Source organism: Pseudopipra pipra, chromosome 1 (assembly GCF_036250125.1).
Source record: "Pseudopipra pipra isolate bDixPip1 chromosome 1, bDixPip1.hap1, whole genome shotgun sequence".
Classification (NCBI taxonomy): Eukaryota; Metazoa; Chordata; class Aves; order Passeriformes; family Pipridae; genus Pseudopipra; species Pseudopipra pipra.
Window position 1 is genome coordinate 105,722,871 of NC_087549.1, and position 17,275 is coordinate 105,740,145.

Consider the following 17,275-nt stretch of genomic DNA (forward strand, 5'->3'; position numbering starts at 1 on the left):
GCAGAGGGGAAAAAACAAACACATTTTTTAATATGATACATTCATGAATCTATCAAGGTGTCAGTCTCGGGAATATGAGAAGAGAATTGCAAGAGATGTATTAGACTAGAAAGAAAACCAGAAGGTAAAGAAAAAATGTTCATGCCATCTTCTGAAATATTCTTAGCTCTAGGCTAAGATCTAGGCTAGGTTTTTTAGAGAACTAATATTAATTAGAATCCTACAGAAACCAAGAAAGGCTAGGATTTCTCTACTCTGATCTAGCAGCACTTCATTTCTAGGTGTCATACAGTCAAAACTCCATGGGCAGCAAGCAGTTGGTACTTTGAATCACAGCCTATCACTCAAACATGGATCGCTTCAGGAAAAATTCATCCTCACTACTAAAAAAATTTCAGTGCTAGCCAGTCAGGACAGAAAAAAAAGCACTGAAAGGCTGCATAGATTCTTTCTTTTTTTTTTTTTTTAATTAAAGTTTTAGAGAATTTGTCACCAAGATGAAAAGGAGTTGCAGCTTAAATCAGTTATGACCATTAGCTGTGACCATTAACTGTAGAGGGAACCAAAGAAAATTTAAGGACTTCTGAGATGCTGCAGTAAGTTCATATTTTTAATACATTTGAAAATATAAAAGCAGATGTTATGGAGGAAAAAAATACAAATAATGGACCGTCCTCTAAAAGCCTTTTCTAAAAAAAAAAAATATGAAATTGTCTGCATTTTATTAAGAAAATCCTACAACAATGCAAAACGGCTTTTCCTGAGGTCAATAAGCTATAAAATGAAACAGCAATATCAGACAAACACATGACTTGCATTTAGATGCAACAAGGCATCCTTGAGACAGGACTTCTTTCACATACATAAAAAAAAAAAGCTTGCTTTACGTTACCTGAGCAACTCAATTTCTTGAATTATTTGATTTCATTTCAAAGTTTTCTACACCTGAGCTTAGCCATATTTAAAGCAAAGACATAGGCCAGATGATCTTAAAGGTCCCTTCCAACCTAATTATTCCAGGTTTTATGTTTATGTGTTCTGCAAGCATTTGTAACCTTGAATCCCCAGCAGAACATGCCATTAGTCTCAATTCATTTTAATGAAATTAACAAAAATGAAAAATGAGAATAAAGATCTGTCAGGCCATAAAACTGGAATATCCAGGGTTTTCCTACATGTTATATATATCCATGGTAGCTCAGACTAATATAATTTTTGTTTTTCACGGATTTCATGAATGTTCAAAGCATTTCTCCATACTACATTAAAACCACTTATTGAAAAGTCACATCTTGAATAAACTGCACATTTAAGTATTTTCCATCCAAAAAATTCAACCATTACGCAAGAGGAAAAGCAAAAATTTACAACTTGGGTGTCCTCAAAAAAGTACTTCTTGTACTAAATGCTTTTAATCCAAATCACTCAAAAAATTAATGCATGTGGCAAGGCCTCACAAGTGCTTTAAAACACATCAGGCAACATAAAATCATTTAGGTTAGAAAAGACCCTTAAGGTCATCAAATCTAACCATTAAACCCAGTGCTGCCAAGGCCACCACAAACCATCTCCCTCAGGGCCACATCTACATGTCCTAAATACCTCCAGGGATGGTGACAACCCCTTCCCTGGGCAGCCTATTCCAATGCTTGACAACACTTCTCATGAAGACATTTTTCCTAATATCCAATCTAAACCTCCCCTGGGGCAACTTGAGGCCATTTGCTCTTGTCCTATTGCTTGTTCCTTGGGAGAAGAGACTGACCTCCATCTCACTACAACCTTCAAGTTGTTATAGAGAGAAATCAGATTCCCTCCGAGCCTCCTTTTCTCCAGGCTACATAATCCACAGCTGCTTCTCATCAGACTTCTGCAGGCCCTTCATCACCTTCTCTGGATTTGCTCCAGCACCTCAAATGTCCTTCTTGTAGTGAGGGCCCCAAAACTGAACACAGGATTTGAGGTGCAGCCTCACGAGTACCAAGCACAGGGGTACAATCACTGCTCTAGTCCTGCTGGCCACATGACTCCTGATACAGGCCAGGATGCCACTGGCCCTCTTGGCCACCTGAGCACACTGCTGGCTCATGTTCAGGCACCCCAGGTCCTTTTCCTGTAGCGCCGCATGGGGTTGCTGTGACCCAAATACAGGACCTGGCACTTGACCTTGTTGTACCTCACACCACTGGCCTCAGCCCATTGAACCAGCCTTTCCAGATCCCTCTGCAGAGCCTTCCTACCTTCCACCAAGATCAACACTCCTGCCCAACTTGGTCTAATCTTCAAACTGACTGAGGGTGCATTCCATCCCCTTGTACAGATCATGGATAAAGATATTCAATAGAATCAGCCCCAACAGTGAGCCCTGAGGAACACCACTTGAAACCAGTTACCACCTGGATTTACCTCCAATCACCACCACTCTCTGCGCTCAGCCATCCAGGCCATGAGCAGCCACGCTTGCATGCTTATAAATTCGAGAGAAGATTGAAATTGTTCCAAGGAATCTAATTTAAATGTTTTTCCAACACTTCTTGAAGCTACCTGGTAAAAAATTTAAACACTTCAAATTGGTTTCACATATTAGTATACGGCACTACAACTATCTTCCAAAATTATTTTTGCCCTGTGTTTTCTTTTTACAGTAAGAAGAATTTGAAATTACTTTAAACATATACACACATATTTACATATGGAGTTTTTCTGTGTAAAATGTGTCTCCCTATTTCACACTTACACATATATATGTACATACACAAATATAACCTTGGTATCTGTGTTAGATCTTTTTAACTGTCAAATATATTTCTTTTAATTTGCAGATAAGCAAAATATATTTTGTGACATCTTGTAAGGCTGCATGTGAAAGCAAATGACAATATAGTCATATAATAGACTAAAGGACAATATTCATATATATATTGAATATATGCATATATGTATACATATAACAATATAATGTATTCAGTTCAATATATGCAGAAAAATGTCATGATAATACACTCTGCATTAAAATGGAAACAGTTTCCATATACCTTCATGATATTTTTCTTTTCCCATTCCTTTTGACAATAACAAAGAGAGCAAAGTAACATCACTTGTTTTAGAAAACAAGTGTAAAGACTTTTCCCAGAAATTTTATCACATGGACACATACGTCTATAATTCTAATATTCTCTTATTTATATGCCATCACCTGGGAAAAGAGATTGTGACAGGGTAATTATGTACTCTTATGTAATCTCTTTTAATCACAGAACAAGTAGTAGTTTTAAATATCAAAAGGTGTAACACTTAAACACTGCTTTATTTGTCCTAGAATATAGACACATAATCTCATGAATGAACACATACCCTGATATTTATTGCTTCCAAAGTATTTTCAAGAATCTTAACTGCAAGTGCTAAAAGAAAGATTCTGAATTTGTGTGTCCAGATTTCCAGGACACTGATGCCAGCTGCAGAGAATGTGCAATGTGGTTAATCATAAAAGGATAACACCTCTGAAGAAATTTACTGCAACATTAGACTGTTGCCTAGGAAACTGATTTAAGTCTCTTATCAGGCATTATACTTCAATACAAAGATAATTAACATGGTCTTTGAAATTTTGGAAAACATCTGTCCTACAACTATTGTATTGATTTTGCCCAAATGTAGCTGTAAAGATTGAAATAATAATAAAGTATTTGTGTTTTTCACTTCACAGCAAAAGCCTGTCACGCTTATGGAGGTGAATATTCAGTCACATTAGTTGTTCTTCTCTTTACTCTATCCCCATCATAACTGAACAGGAAATTAAATCGGGACTGGAGGAGGTGGGGTGGGGTGGAATATGTTTTGCCACACTATAGTCCAGTAATATGTTATTATACTTCCATCATTTACTGAGATCTGAGTCACGAATAAAAACATCTCAGGGTCACCAAAATGTAACATTCTTTATTACAAAAATACATTTAAGGCTCCAGGTATTTTTATGACCAAAAAGCCAGTAGTTTATTAAAAAAAAAAAAAACAGCTATAGAAATGGAACTTGACCTAGAAAATAGGATTCACTGTATTTTTAAAAAGGCAGAGAACAGACTCAGTAAGTATTTTACATATACATCATCCTTCACTACAGTCATGGTGCAATCCTGATCTTCTGTGAAAATGCAAGTACCTACAGTAATTTACGGCAATAAGTGAGAAGTTAACTATAGTTTGAGTATTTCAAAGCAATAATTAAATTGCCTGGGAAAGTTCTGTTATGTTTGTCTTCAAAAAATAATATACTCACATTTATTAGATCAAGAAATGATTTAGGAAAGTGCTGGTTCTTTAAGTTTTGTTGAAGGAAGCACTCTTCTTGTTCACCAGTGTGCTTTTAATTACTCTCATAAACCCTAGGTTATACAAACTCTAGACACTTAAATGAAAGTTTTTGTATTACTGCTTCACTGAAAATTAACCCAGTCTTGTTATAAGACTTGGAGAGACAGCTACCAACTGAAGAGAATCTTTAAAAAAGTCATCTAAAATAAAGATTGTTTTCTGCCTTTAGTAAAACTAACATTTCAGTGTCTGTTAAGCTTTTATATAAGCTGATCACGCACAACAGTAACTTGCATATTCAGCACAATGTACTCTACAGGTCTTGATTCTGGAGATTCTCAGAGGACCAACTTCAGTTGAAGGCACTACTACTCAGTTTAACTAAAAAATACTTCTGTAATACACAGCTTCAGGTGTCTATTGATATTACACTTTTGATGGTCACTCAATGCCACTACTCTGGATTTTTTAATATAAATGCTACTAAGTACTGAAAGGTAAATCTTTAATTTGCTCATAATCTCAAACTACTTAACTACTGGGACAAAAAACTACAAAAAATATCAACAAATTATAGTGTTTTCAAACTATTCTCAAAGTTTATTCTTAAAAAGAAATTAAAAGCTTTCCAACTTTTAATAAAGTTACTGTAATTTTAAGTCCTACACACCACTAAATTAGAAATCAAAACAGAGTGAAACTCTGAAGCCTAACAGTGTTTGTAGCTATAAATGGAGACTATTCAGAAATCAATATTGTGCATAGCACAGTATGCCTCCAGTTCTCTTCCACCACTCCAATACAAAATTAACCAGCCAAAGAAAAACACTCTGACACAGAATAGACACAAATTCTGCAGCACTCTATAAAAGCAGATATGGAAAGAAGACAAAGCTTAGCATTTTGACAGACAATTTGAGATATCTGGGGATCTGGGAGCATGACGTAAGGTAACTCACAAAAATTTTGAAAAAGGACATTAAGTTAGAAACTTCTCTTAAAAATAGCCAGCAATATAACATCAATGTTATTGCCCTAATATCATTATCTCCTTTCAAGGACAGCAGTAAAATGAGTTGAGCAGAGTAGCTTGCTTGTACCTCCCAGAACAACTGTCTCACGCTCAGGCACATGTGGATCTCTTAATTTGAAGTTCATTCGAGTAAACATTTCACACAGGAGTAACAGTCAGTACTTTTCTTTCATCCCGTAATAACTTTATACGACTAAAGGCTACAGTCCGTTATCTAACAGGAGGTGGACCACATAATCCTGGGAGACTACAGGCTTCAGCAGACATAAGGCTCTGATTTAAGTGGTCTGCAAATAAAACCTTCCATCTTTAACACAAGTCAAAGATAACACGTTTCAATGTAATTTTTAGATGTAAATTTTAGATGTAATTTTTAGATGACTATCTCAGGGAGTGGTTAGCAACCACACAGCATGAAACTAATTACTGAAAACACATTCCTGGAATCTTTAAAAAATCCCAGCCACAGAGAAATCAGTGACTGCATGACAAGTGAATCATGATATGTTACTATACAATTATTGCAATTCCAACAACATCAGTAAAATGCCTACCAGTATATTATAATTAGCTCAGAAAGTTTTCAACGTGTTCTACTTCAGCTGCTAAGGGTGAGGGAGAAAGTGTCTTTTACTTTTTGGTCTTAAAGAAGTTATACTTCACTTACCAGTTCCTATATAGGCTTTAAAGCGTCCTGATAGTCTGTCGACAAAGGCACCTAAAACATCTAATCCCAGTAGTGCTACCTGGTGAAACAAAAATATATTATAAACATGTTATAAAACTGATCACTAAAGAATTTTTTAGAATATATTTCACATAAATTAGACATATAAATTCAAGCATTCTGAAAGACTGTATCTTAACCCAAAGATAAATTAAAGTTTCAATTAAAGAGCTGATAATTCCTTCAAAGTTTTTCTTAAGACAAAGTTATCAGAATATGTTTGTAATGGATCAAGTTTATTTACATATAGCAGAGCAGTTCAGATTTTTCAGGTCTTGTCTTAAACAAGAAAAAAAAATATTAGAAATCCAGTGGTTTTGTATTTTCAGCTACAAAGCCCAGACAAAACCAAGGTTTAGTAGGTTTCCCAGATGCTTAGAGTTTATTTCAATCTGGCTACTTAGCTCATCCACTAAGGTCATTACATCATTTTCCAAACTCCCAAAAGAAAATAACTGACAGAAGCTAATACTGTTTTCCTTAGCAGTTCAGACCGTACCATTTGTCCACCTGCTTGTTAAGCTTGGGAAGCTTTAGTTCTCATTTGTTCATTAAAAAAATAAAAATTAAAGCAAACAAAAACAACAACAAGAACAAAACCAAAAAACCAACAAAACAAAACAGAAAAAAATTCAAAATACTACTGGAACTGTGAGGAATTTCCCATCTATGGGAAGCTGGATGACAGGACAATACCCACTAATATAGACACAAAAACACGATCAGAAATTATCAGTTAGACTGAATTACTTTAATGTCAGGACACATTTTTCACTGTTAATGATCCTACCTATTGCTCCAAGATTTCATTTTTAATTTCCTATAATAGTTCATTAGGAACACCACAACTTGCATTTTCACATCTTGTAGTTAACTCAATTTGCTGCCCATGAACAGCAGCCTTTCCTTCTATGAAGGTTACAGAGTCTCTCACTCTTCTCCACACATTTGATTGTCTTTCTAAAATCTGTCTGGAAGATTTCTACTGTTTTGAACAAGTGCTGCTCAGAAACTTAAAAACAGCAAGGCATGCATGTGTGATCTGTAGCTCATACAAAGTTCTCTATGGTCTGCAACTTCAGAAAGATAACAGCTATGAAAAGTCACAATATCTGGAGAGTAAGAAAGTATGATATGACCACAAGCTGAACTAATGTAAAACTGCTCTAGCTACAACATTGATTCTCATTCCACATTACAAGTCAGCTGAACCACACAACTACAGAGTATAGCAAGTTAACTATGTCTTACTAGTTTTGTAAATTGGTTTTAACATGTCTCTGCTTTGATACACAATGCTCTGAGTTCCAGCATCTTCTGGTAGGTATCATCTGTGCAGTATTCAAGCAGCCCTTAACAAGTTATATGGGGCCACATGAGCAGCATTCAAAAAAAAAAAAAAAGAATCCTAAGCTGGGGCAGAACTGATCTGCAACGAAGAGGTTCCAAACTCTGAGACACTTAGCAACATGGGCTCTCCACTATCAATAGAAAAACCTTTCACCAGCATCATTGCTCTTTCCCCACCAGCTTCAGTGAGGGATGAATGCCTTCTGGGATTAAAATCAATGGATTTATTTCTTACTCTGCATTCATTAAGCCTTCTGCTTGCTGCCTAGAAAGAGCCTTTGTATGTTGAGACTGATTCATCAGCTCACTATTGTTTGAAGCATTTAAACACTGCTTTTAAGGTTCATAGGGGAAAAGAAATTTAGGCTCATTTGAACTGGAGGTGGTTAGTTGTTGAGTTGTTCTTTAACAACTGAGTGTTAAGGACCATCCTTGACTTCTCAGACCACAACAAAATTGCCAAACCAACTGAGAAATATTTTAGCTGTTCTGTATAAAAAAGGACCAGACTCTTCAGTGAAATCAAGATGTTTCAAACAAAATGCAATTATGAATTGAACCAGTGATTAGTAATTGAACTTATTCTTGCTCTGCAGCTTGTTCCTTTTCCAGCTCTCTTTCTACACATGCTTTCCAGAACTGCCCCTGCTCTTCTCTGGTAACCTCTGTTTTCACTAGGAAAAGAAATACTGTTCTTCAAACCAAACCATGCATGCTTACTGTGATTCTGTAATTTCCCATGCCTGTGGGGGCCATCTAGGGGCAGGACACTACCAGGAAACCATCTCTAGTTGCATTAAGTTGCCAAATGACCTTAATATGAATGCCCTTGTCATAGGATCTCTATATTGTACATGGAAATACAGATTCTGCAGATCACAATCTGTGAAGTAGTCATGAGAAGCTAATGGGGTAATTATGGAGGTTACTATCTGCAACTCCAAAGAATGAAGTTAAGGCACTGCACTTCCTGTCACCATGGGGACAGCTGTGGTATCACTAACAATTACTGACAAACAGAAAAGAGCATGCCAAACAACTACGCCCTGCAAGAACAAGCATTGTTCCAGCCCTGCAGTGCTGGAACAAGACATATGCAAGAACTTCAGGAGATTTTTTTCTAATGTATTGTCAGCCAAGACCAAAAGTGCACATTCTCAATTCTCAAGTAATCTCAAGCACCTTGCAAGTAGCTCAACACGATATAAAAACATGCAGTCACCTGTGCTTCGCTTCTTAAAGTTCCATATTCTTAGTTCTCTCTACTCATCTTCCTGGATACACTTCTGCTCTCCTATTGCACAGGATGCTCAATCACTTTTTGCTCCCTTTACTGTTTCCCAGTCCAACTCTATCCCCCTTGCCCACTTTTCTGAGATCTACTCATATTCCATTTCCTCCCTTAAGACAAAAGCTTACACAGATACAAAAAAGTGCCCCTGGTTCCATGGGCAGAAGGAAGCTTTTGTTTTCCTGGGTCATTTCTTCAACCCATGTGGCTTTTCAGTCCCACCATGTCACCTTCAGACTCCATTCTCCCTGCCACCTACCAGCAGTTGGGCAGCTGCCTCTGCTGACAACAGCCAAAACTGCAGTCCCAGCTGCTGAAGGTACCACATATCATCTATACTTATTTTAGCTGACAAGAAAGCATTATTTCCATTCCCTTGCTTCTTTCATCTTCAAGGGTACAAATGACACATTTCTAATTCCAATAGTGTGTATTTTATTTTAACATATATCACATCACATTGCAAGGAGAGAGACAGAATTGCTGGTAATCTAACAAAGTCTTCAAGCTCAACAACTTGAGTCCAAGTTCATTATCAAACGTAGAGACTCCTTTATCTAAAAATGCAAGGTTACTCACTTCAAAACAATGTTTTGAAACTATCAACAAGGTAAGAGTCTTCTAGAGTATCCAAGATTCGCTACTGTTAAAAATACACATCAGATGCAACCTGCATTGCCTCACAAAGGGTAGAGACTACCAAACTTCTTCTTCTGGTAATCTTCCCTTCACAATTCTCCTGTGAGGACCAACCACAAAACATTTCAGCATTGCAATCTAAGTACCTACACTACCAGAGGATTGCTGAATGAATTGCCCATGTTTATCCAGACACTGATGAGTGTATTTCTCCACTGAAAAGACTTGGCCTCTTCAGAGGACCTTCCTGACAGGGAGAATTCTGGGAGGTCCATGTTATGTTGACCTCTCCTGTACTGTAGCCAGAAAAAGCAAACATAATGCTCTCATAAAAATTTTAAAGCTTATAAAAAAATGAAAATATGTTTTAATGCCCTTTCCCCAAGTTGGGAACTTTAACATTCCCATCATCCCTCACCTCGCACTAATTAAGAAACATTTAGCCAATTCTGAAGAACTCAAAATGGTTACTGGAAAAAAATGTTTACAACCTTCTGTTATTTCAAAATTTCTCATTACCTTCAAAGTGACTTGCATAGGGACTGAAAGCGTGATCTCCAAACTGTTCTGTATTCTGTGGACAATACAGTGATCAGTATTACAAAATTCATGTACTGCCTCCAGCTTGATCCTGAACTGTAGACATTACAGGAATATCTACAGTTTGCTTTACATGTACATTAAATGTTCCTCTCTTATCTATTGTCATAAATTTTTCATAGGTATTGTTCCGAAGATGTGAACATAAAACTAAAGTATACAATGCAGCAACACTCGACATTTTAAGCCGTTTTCCTCTTGAGACTGTCTGGCTTAAACTTCATGTGCTGCAGTGAAAAAAGTGACAAGAGAGCCTCTTTAAAAGCAGTGGCAAGACAAATGAGATGTATGGTATTTATAAATAATAATAAATACTGAAAAAAAAAGAAAGCTTTTTTCTCCCAAAAGAAAATTATACTCAAAAGCCTTTTGAAGCGTATTGATGGAGCAAAACAAAAACCCCTTTATTTTAGGACTTCGTTCTTCCAGAAGAATAAAATTATTTTTGTGCCCAAGGTCTCTTATTTCCTTTCCCACTTCCTTTTATTTAAACTGTATTAAACATACAGTGATCCCCATTCTCTGCTACTTACTCCTACCTCTGCACCAGCTCTTCTACTGTGGAGAGAAACGCATTCATGCAGCTGAATGGTAACCCACTTTAGGAAACCAGCCTGACAAATGAACAAAGAGAAAGCATCTTCTCAGCCAGGTCTCTTCCCCAAGCCTGTTTACTGTGCAGCCTCACAAGCACTCGCCTCAGAGCAAGGAAGGAATGACGCACCATCCCCATTCTGCGGCCAGGGAGAGAAACTGCTTGAATCAGCAATGCCGCTAAAAACGCAGATTGGACGACGTACAGCTCACATGCACTGACTGCTGAGAGTTCCACTCTGAAGGATGCACCTCTCCTCTTACACACTGCACAGACCTTGGAAAGGGTCTCTATTCATGCCCAAATCAATCAAACCAGAGGCTAAAAGGGACACTGCTGTTACCCCTCTCGATTTGCAGGTATATTTGATCTGATACACTTAAACCTCCGGTAACAGGAGTCAAATCAGCTTGCTGAAACACCGGAAAATGAATTCAACATCAACAAAAAGTTAATTGCCTCAAGAATGACAGAGAACTCCTGGCCACAGGGGCAGCAGAGCTGCTATTTCAACAGGGACTACACTTAGGCTGGGTAACACAAACTGAAGCTGCAAAACAACTGAGAATTGTCAATTCCACCTCTGGAGGAGATGCCCGAGTCTTTGAGACTACATATGCCACATTCCTAATTAAAGACCAGACAAAACTGGTTTTAATTAAACTTAAAATAATTAAAACTTCTTGCTAGTGTCCCTTGTCTTCTGGAGATCTGCTTCACTCAACAGCTGATTTAACATTCCATGAACAGGACATACGTAATATATGAAAAAAACCAGTAATTATTACTCAAGACAGAATTGAATCCTTGAGCTTTAAAAGTAAAACTGGATTCATACGTGGACAGATCAAACCACGTTCTCGTTATATAGGAATAAGGGAATTAACTCCCACATAGCCAAGATCAAACAAATAACTTGAAGAAAGGAAGAATGAAATTCAGCAAAGAGCTCAAAGTCAAACATTTCTCCTCCAAAGACATTTAAATTACCACTATTTACTGACAAAGACCAAGGAAATACCAGGATCTATATAGTAACTGAAAAATAAAGGTTTAGGTGGGTCCTCTTTTATTCCATTTCTCTGTCCTGCAAGTTACAGTCCTACAATTCCCTACAGCATTTGCCTTTTGTGTAGCATATGTTGGCTTGTGTTCAACTTCAGATCCAAAATAACCCACACATTTTCCTCCTAAGGTCTGCTACTTAATCACATACCCCACATCCTGCATTTGTGCATTCATCTATTTGTACTGAAATGTACAACCTCACATTTCTTATCTCTGAACTCTCCTTTTTTTTTCAGATCTCAGTATCTCTACTTTGTTCAAATAATTTTAAATTCTAGCTTGCACTTAGCACATATACATGTAGTCCATGAAGTTACAACTGCTCCTATCTCTTTGCAAGAACTTCAGACAACCATTCTAATCGCCTGTCTTTAACTATTTGCACAATTACAGTTCACATCGACTCCTCCTTTCTGGAAATTGAAAGCTCCTCCTGCTGGCCTTCTGTTGAACTGAAGACAAACCAAAATCAATACTTGCCAAACCAAGAAAATGCAAAAATGGGGCAGTAACATTATTGGTATGTTAGTATCTTTTGGTATTTGGTGTTGAGACAAATAAAGCTAAGAAAAATCTCACTCTTGCAGGAAGCATAGAATAAAAGATAATTCCAAGGATTCGCCTCAAAGAAACATATTATCCACACTATCAGAAACAGATAGTGTGAAATACGATTTTCTTCTTTCCATGGCAAACAAACTGCTGCTCTGACATAAAACTAGCAATCATTAATTATTTTTCTACTGCATCTGAGGAATAAAAACTCATATATTGACCACAAAGGCAGGAAATTCAAAGGTGACTCACAGTCACAAACATTCCTAATTACTCTTTTTATATAAAATTACCTTGAGCAACTACCATGGGGTTTTATGCAAATCAGGTTTGATTTGCATAAAGAACCAAGAGGTGGCTTTACTGCTCAAAAAATAATTTTTATGAGGGTAACTATTTAATTTAAAAAAAACTTACAATATGCTAACAGTGATGAGTAGGTTTGCAAGGCTCTACTTGAAAAGCAGTATTTCTCCATCCCACATCTCTTCAGCAGAAGTTCAAAACAGATTTCCAGACACAGAACAGTTTGAGTCACCAGACTGTACAGTTAGATAATACTGTAATTATTTCAAGTAACTATCAAGTACAAGAGAGAAATAAGAGATGTATTAATCAAAACTCATGTATACACAGATGAAGATCCAGGTTAACCCAGTAACACCAGCAAATATCAATCAGTAGCCATAACCTCAGAAGGGGGAATTAATTTACTGCTTGAAGTTCACTGCAGAGTCTGAATGCAAATATTAGCACTGTTCCAATTTTCTGAGATTGCCAAGTATTTCAGAGCTTGAGGAGAACGAATATGAGCAGAATAATACCATCACTCAACTTTTTATACTTTGTATTTAATTTAATTACTCCTATTCCTCACACCCTTCGCAAAACAGTCGGGGAGGAGGGACAGGGATTGACAGATACCCAAAAAACCAAAGCCCTATATTGTAGGAGAAGAGAGGTCAGTCCCAACCAATATTAAATAAACCAGATCACCAAGCAAACAATTTTCAGTTCAGTGAGGAATTCTTTCATTCTAATGAGATCCACAATAACAGTTTAAATTACACACACCTTCTGGCCAAAATCTTTTCGAGACGAGTTAATTCAACCTTGCTCATAACAAGTCCATACTTAGAATAACAGAATCATTTAGGTTGGAAAAGACCTTAAAGATCATTAACTCCAACTTGTTTACTGAACACCTATTCTCTTTTTTTCCCAGTTATTATCAAGTCTGCCAAATCAGTCCTCCCATTTCCCTCCAGATCCTCTTCTTTCTGATTATGTGAGCCAAAAACTTTCTAGAGTGGCATATCATAGAAGGTTTTCTCTTTACAGGCAGGAGTTGCGATAGAGCTCCCAGATCATGCCGCTTCGCTTTCCAGTATGGTCAGCAGAGCACACAGCATGCAAGAACAGCTTTCATACAGAAGGAAAGATGGCACAACCTGGGCAAGTCACATTAGTTATCCCCTCATTATCCATACCCATCACCAAGAGTGGAAAAATGCTCCCCTTCAAAACTTTCTCCAGTATTCCCCACTTGCATCTCCAATTCATCTAGTTCAGCAGTTCTGATAAATAAGCCAGTCTACAGCCATTATCACTGCTTGTGCTATGGCCAGTTAAGTCAACAGGGAAGGATTCATTACTTTGGAACTCTGAAGACCTCTAAGACCTTTAGCAAGATACAAGAAGAAAGAGATGATAAGCAGAATTGTCCAAGTGCTCTACGTATCCATTCCTCAGTAAAGGAAAGGGTGACCAACAACTTATTAAAAATACAGTAACCCAAAACAGATCACCGGTATTTTTCTTGAGAATACTCAGAAGCCTGTGGCAGTCATTCCTCTATATTGTTCAGGTCCCAAGTTTAATAACAAATTAAGATGTAACATTTAAACGTGTTACATGTCTGCTTGCATAAGAAAAAAAAACACTTGCAAGACACAAACCAGTTTTCCAGGTATTTTTCATTTTCATTTTCAAGCAGCACATGCTGGCAGTTGCAGCCAGGAACACTGGAATTGATCATGAGCAAAACACCCAATATGTTGTGCTGTTGCCATTAATATAATGCCTACAACACGCTTTGAAACAGAACGTTGTATGTATAGAGAGCCACCAGTAAGCGGACATAGAAAAGAGATAACAAAAATACTTTCACTATTATGTAAGCTGTTTCTTAAAACCTTAGAACTTGTAATACACTCATCTTGCACGAGTCTTTTCAGTGGTACCCAGTGACAGAACAAGGGGCAACAGATACAACCTGAAACACAGAAAGTTCCATCTGAATATGACAGAAAGCTTCCTTTACTTTGAGGGTGACAGAGGACTGGAACAGGCTGGCTGCCCAGAGAGGTTGTGGAGTCTCCTTCTCTGGAAATATTCAAAACCTGCCTGGCTGTGATTCCGTGCAACCTGCTATAGGTGAACCTGCTTTAGCAGGGGGGTTCAACTAGCTGATCTCCCTTCCAACCCCAACTATTCTGTGATTCCGTGACTGAGGCTTGTGGAGTACTGAGTAGTCCTCATTCATCCCAAAATCCTAACAGCTAAGGAGTTCTGCCACCTTACATCAACAACAAGCAAAATGTCTTACACTATGAAAAATTCACTTCGAAAAGCAACTTTCCAGTATTAATGCCCAATTCTGCCAAATTACAAGTCCAGAAAGAGACTTTTACGTTACGCTTTTAAGTAAGTAGATAGCCCTCTTCAAGCAGAAGGGTATTTTTAAAGATCTGTCTAGGCTTCGCAGTAATCAATTACCCCCAACAACTGTCCTCAGATGATGAATTTAAAGGCGAATAAATTGTATTTGTCCAACACACGTTATTTCCTCAAGCTAACCTGACCTTTAACGACAAACACGCTTCCAAAATAAACAAATCGTATGCGCAAATGGGAGTTAAGCCTTATTTATTTTCAGAGCTCAAACTCAGAAGCGCTACGTGCCAAAAAAAAAACCCAAAAAACCAAAAAACAACAAAACCCAACCTGGCGTTGTAAAGTCAACGGAGGGAAAAAAAAAAATAAAATATACCCGTTTCAGGAACATACTGCCCCACGCCCGCCTCCTGAGTGTCGGAAAACAGAAAAAGCCCGACCATAAGCTCGTGGCAGGGAGTTTAAAGGTCCGAAGTGCGAGTGGCCCGGGAAGGCAGAGGAGGGCCGGGCAGGGCGGGTCTGGCCCGAGCGCGGCCCAGCAGCGCCCTCAGGCGGCGGCGGCGCGGACCTGCCCCGGCCGCACCGCGAGGGGGGGGGGGGGAAGGGTGGAAAAAAAAAAATTAAATAAAAAAAAAAAAAAGAAATTTACAAAACCGCCCGTGCGAACACGATCGTCCTTGGCAATAAAAGTGAGCTGTCAATCGCCTTATCGGCTGACCGACGTCAGAACAGTTCGCGAGCTTTACACTGTGCGTGCGGGCGCGACCGCTGCTTCCCTGCGGCTCAGCCTAAAAGACACACGCACACAGAAAAAAGCGAAACGTGAGTCATCATCGGGCTGCTGTAAAGACACCGTAGTACTTCCCACGTACAGGAAAGTCACCTAAAGACGATATGAACAACTTTAAACTTACAATGGGAACCCCAAGAAGCCAATAATTCATTAAAACCATACGAAACACAACACAGCGTGATACAGATCCCGTGAAACACCACTCTTTACGGCCTGCAGAAAACGATGGCAATCCCATGAAACATTACACCCAAGTACAGAGACCCCGGAATGGGAGTGGTACTGAAAAAAAATAATCATCACCTATCTTGTTTCTGAATAAGAAACACAACTCGAGTATTACAGTTGCGGGTGTGCTTCTTTAACGTTGTGTGTAAAAACAAAACAACCAACAAAACAAAACCAAAACACCGTTTAGCCAATGATAAAAGCAAAACCAAAAAACCCATTACTGCTTCTTTTAGGACAGAGGAATAGAAACAAGTAAACATTAACCACCCTTTCAAAATTTTGGAATTTCCCTTTGTGGAGGAAGGGATAAAACTGGTACAAATGTAGTTTTATTTCTGCTCTTACCTGATTAAAAAGTAATCCGGGGTTTTGAACCTCCCCTACCATGATGAATCATGGTCTTCCCGCACCAAGCCCCGCCGAGCAGCCTTACCTTAAAATTACTGGAGTTGACCCACGCTGTTAACTCGTCGATCACTTTATCCAGGCGCTGCTGGTCCTGCTCCAGATCGGGGGACCTCGCCGGGTCGCTCAGGTACTCCAGCAGCTCCTGGCCGACCTGCATCCTGCGGCCCACGTCCTTCTGCTGTACCTGGTCGCAGAAATAATCCATACCGGCGGGCTCCATCTTCGGACGCTGCGGAAAAGTTTTTCGGAGACGAAGCGAGCGGCCTCAGGGTCGGGAGCGCGGCCAGGGCAGGGCGGGCGGCGGAGGGGGGAGAGACAGGGCCGCCGTCCTCATGGAGCCTCTCCCGTCGCTCTCCGCCCCGGCCCCGCGCCCGCCGCCCCCATGCGCACACGGGCGGCCGCCTCCTCTCCCCGCAGGGCGAACCCTCCGGCGGGCAGGGAGCGCGGGGCTGCGGCGGCCGGAGGGCTCGGCGGGAGCCGCCTACTGGGGCGCGGGGCTTTCCAGCCGCCTCCGCGCCGTCCCGAGGGATCCCGGCAGGGCTCCCGCCGCCGCCCCTCCTCTTCCCCCGCCAGGGGACGGGAAATCGAGCCCGGGAACAGGCGCTGCGGCTGGAGGGGCTCGCAGGCACCCCGGCCGCGGGCTCGGGGGGTTCCCGCGGGAGGAGCGATTCCTGGGCCGCCGCTCACGGGCACCGGCGAGGCCGGCGCGGACCTCTCATGCTCCTGGCGCCGCGGCCTCCGGCCCCTCCTGCCCGCCCGCGAGGCGCCTCCCAAACTTTCGCCGCGGCGGGTCTCAGCGCCTCTCGCTCCCCTCCACTGCGGGCCGGACCAGGCGAGTCCCCCTCGGAGCCGCTCACGCTCCGCCGCGCCTCCCCCCACCGGGCTCTGCCGCGGCGGCGCCGCCTCCGTCCCGTTGAAGTTGCACCTCCCGCCGCCGCTGCCGCCCCGGCCGGCGCCAGGCGGACACACACCGGGCGTGGCCCGCGCGGCCC

At 40.1% G+C, this 17,275-nt stretch overlaps 1 protein-coding gene across 38 annotated transcripts in view; it reads right to left on the reverse strand.

Annotated features, from left to right (window-relative positions):
* CLASP2 (cytoplasmic linker associated protein 2) overlaps window positions 1-16,636 on the reverse strand; it is a 152,730-nt gene extending 136,094 nt beyond the window's left edge. For all 38 annotated transcript variants that reach the window (XR_010433805.1, XM_064669297.1, XM_064669270.1 and 35 more), the window contains exons 1-2: window positions 16,309-16,636; window positions 6,018-6,096 (exon numbers count right to left, since the gene is read on the reverse strand). Coding sequence is in view for 37 of the 38 variants with exons in the window: in XM_064669297.1 (XP_064525367.1) it covers window positions 6,018-6,096; window positions 16,309-16,503 (274 nt within the window). In the remaining variant the exon portion in view is untranslated. The remainder of the gene's footprint in view (window positions 1-6,017; window positions 6,097-16,308) is intronic.
* Window positions 16,637-17,275: the final 639 nt, after the last annotated feature.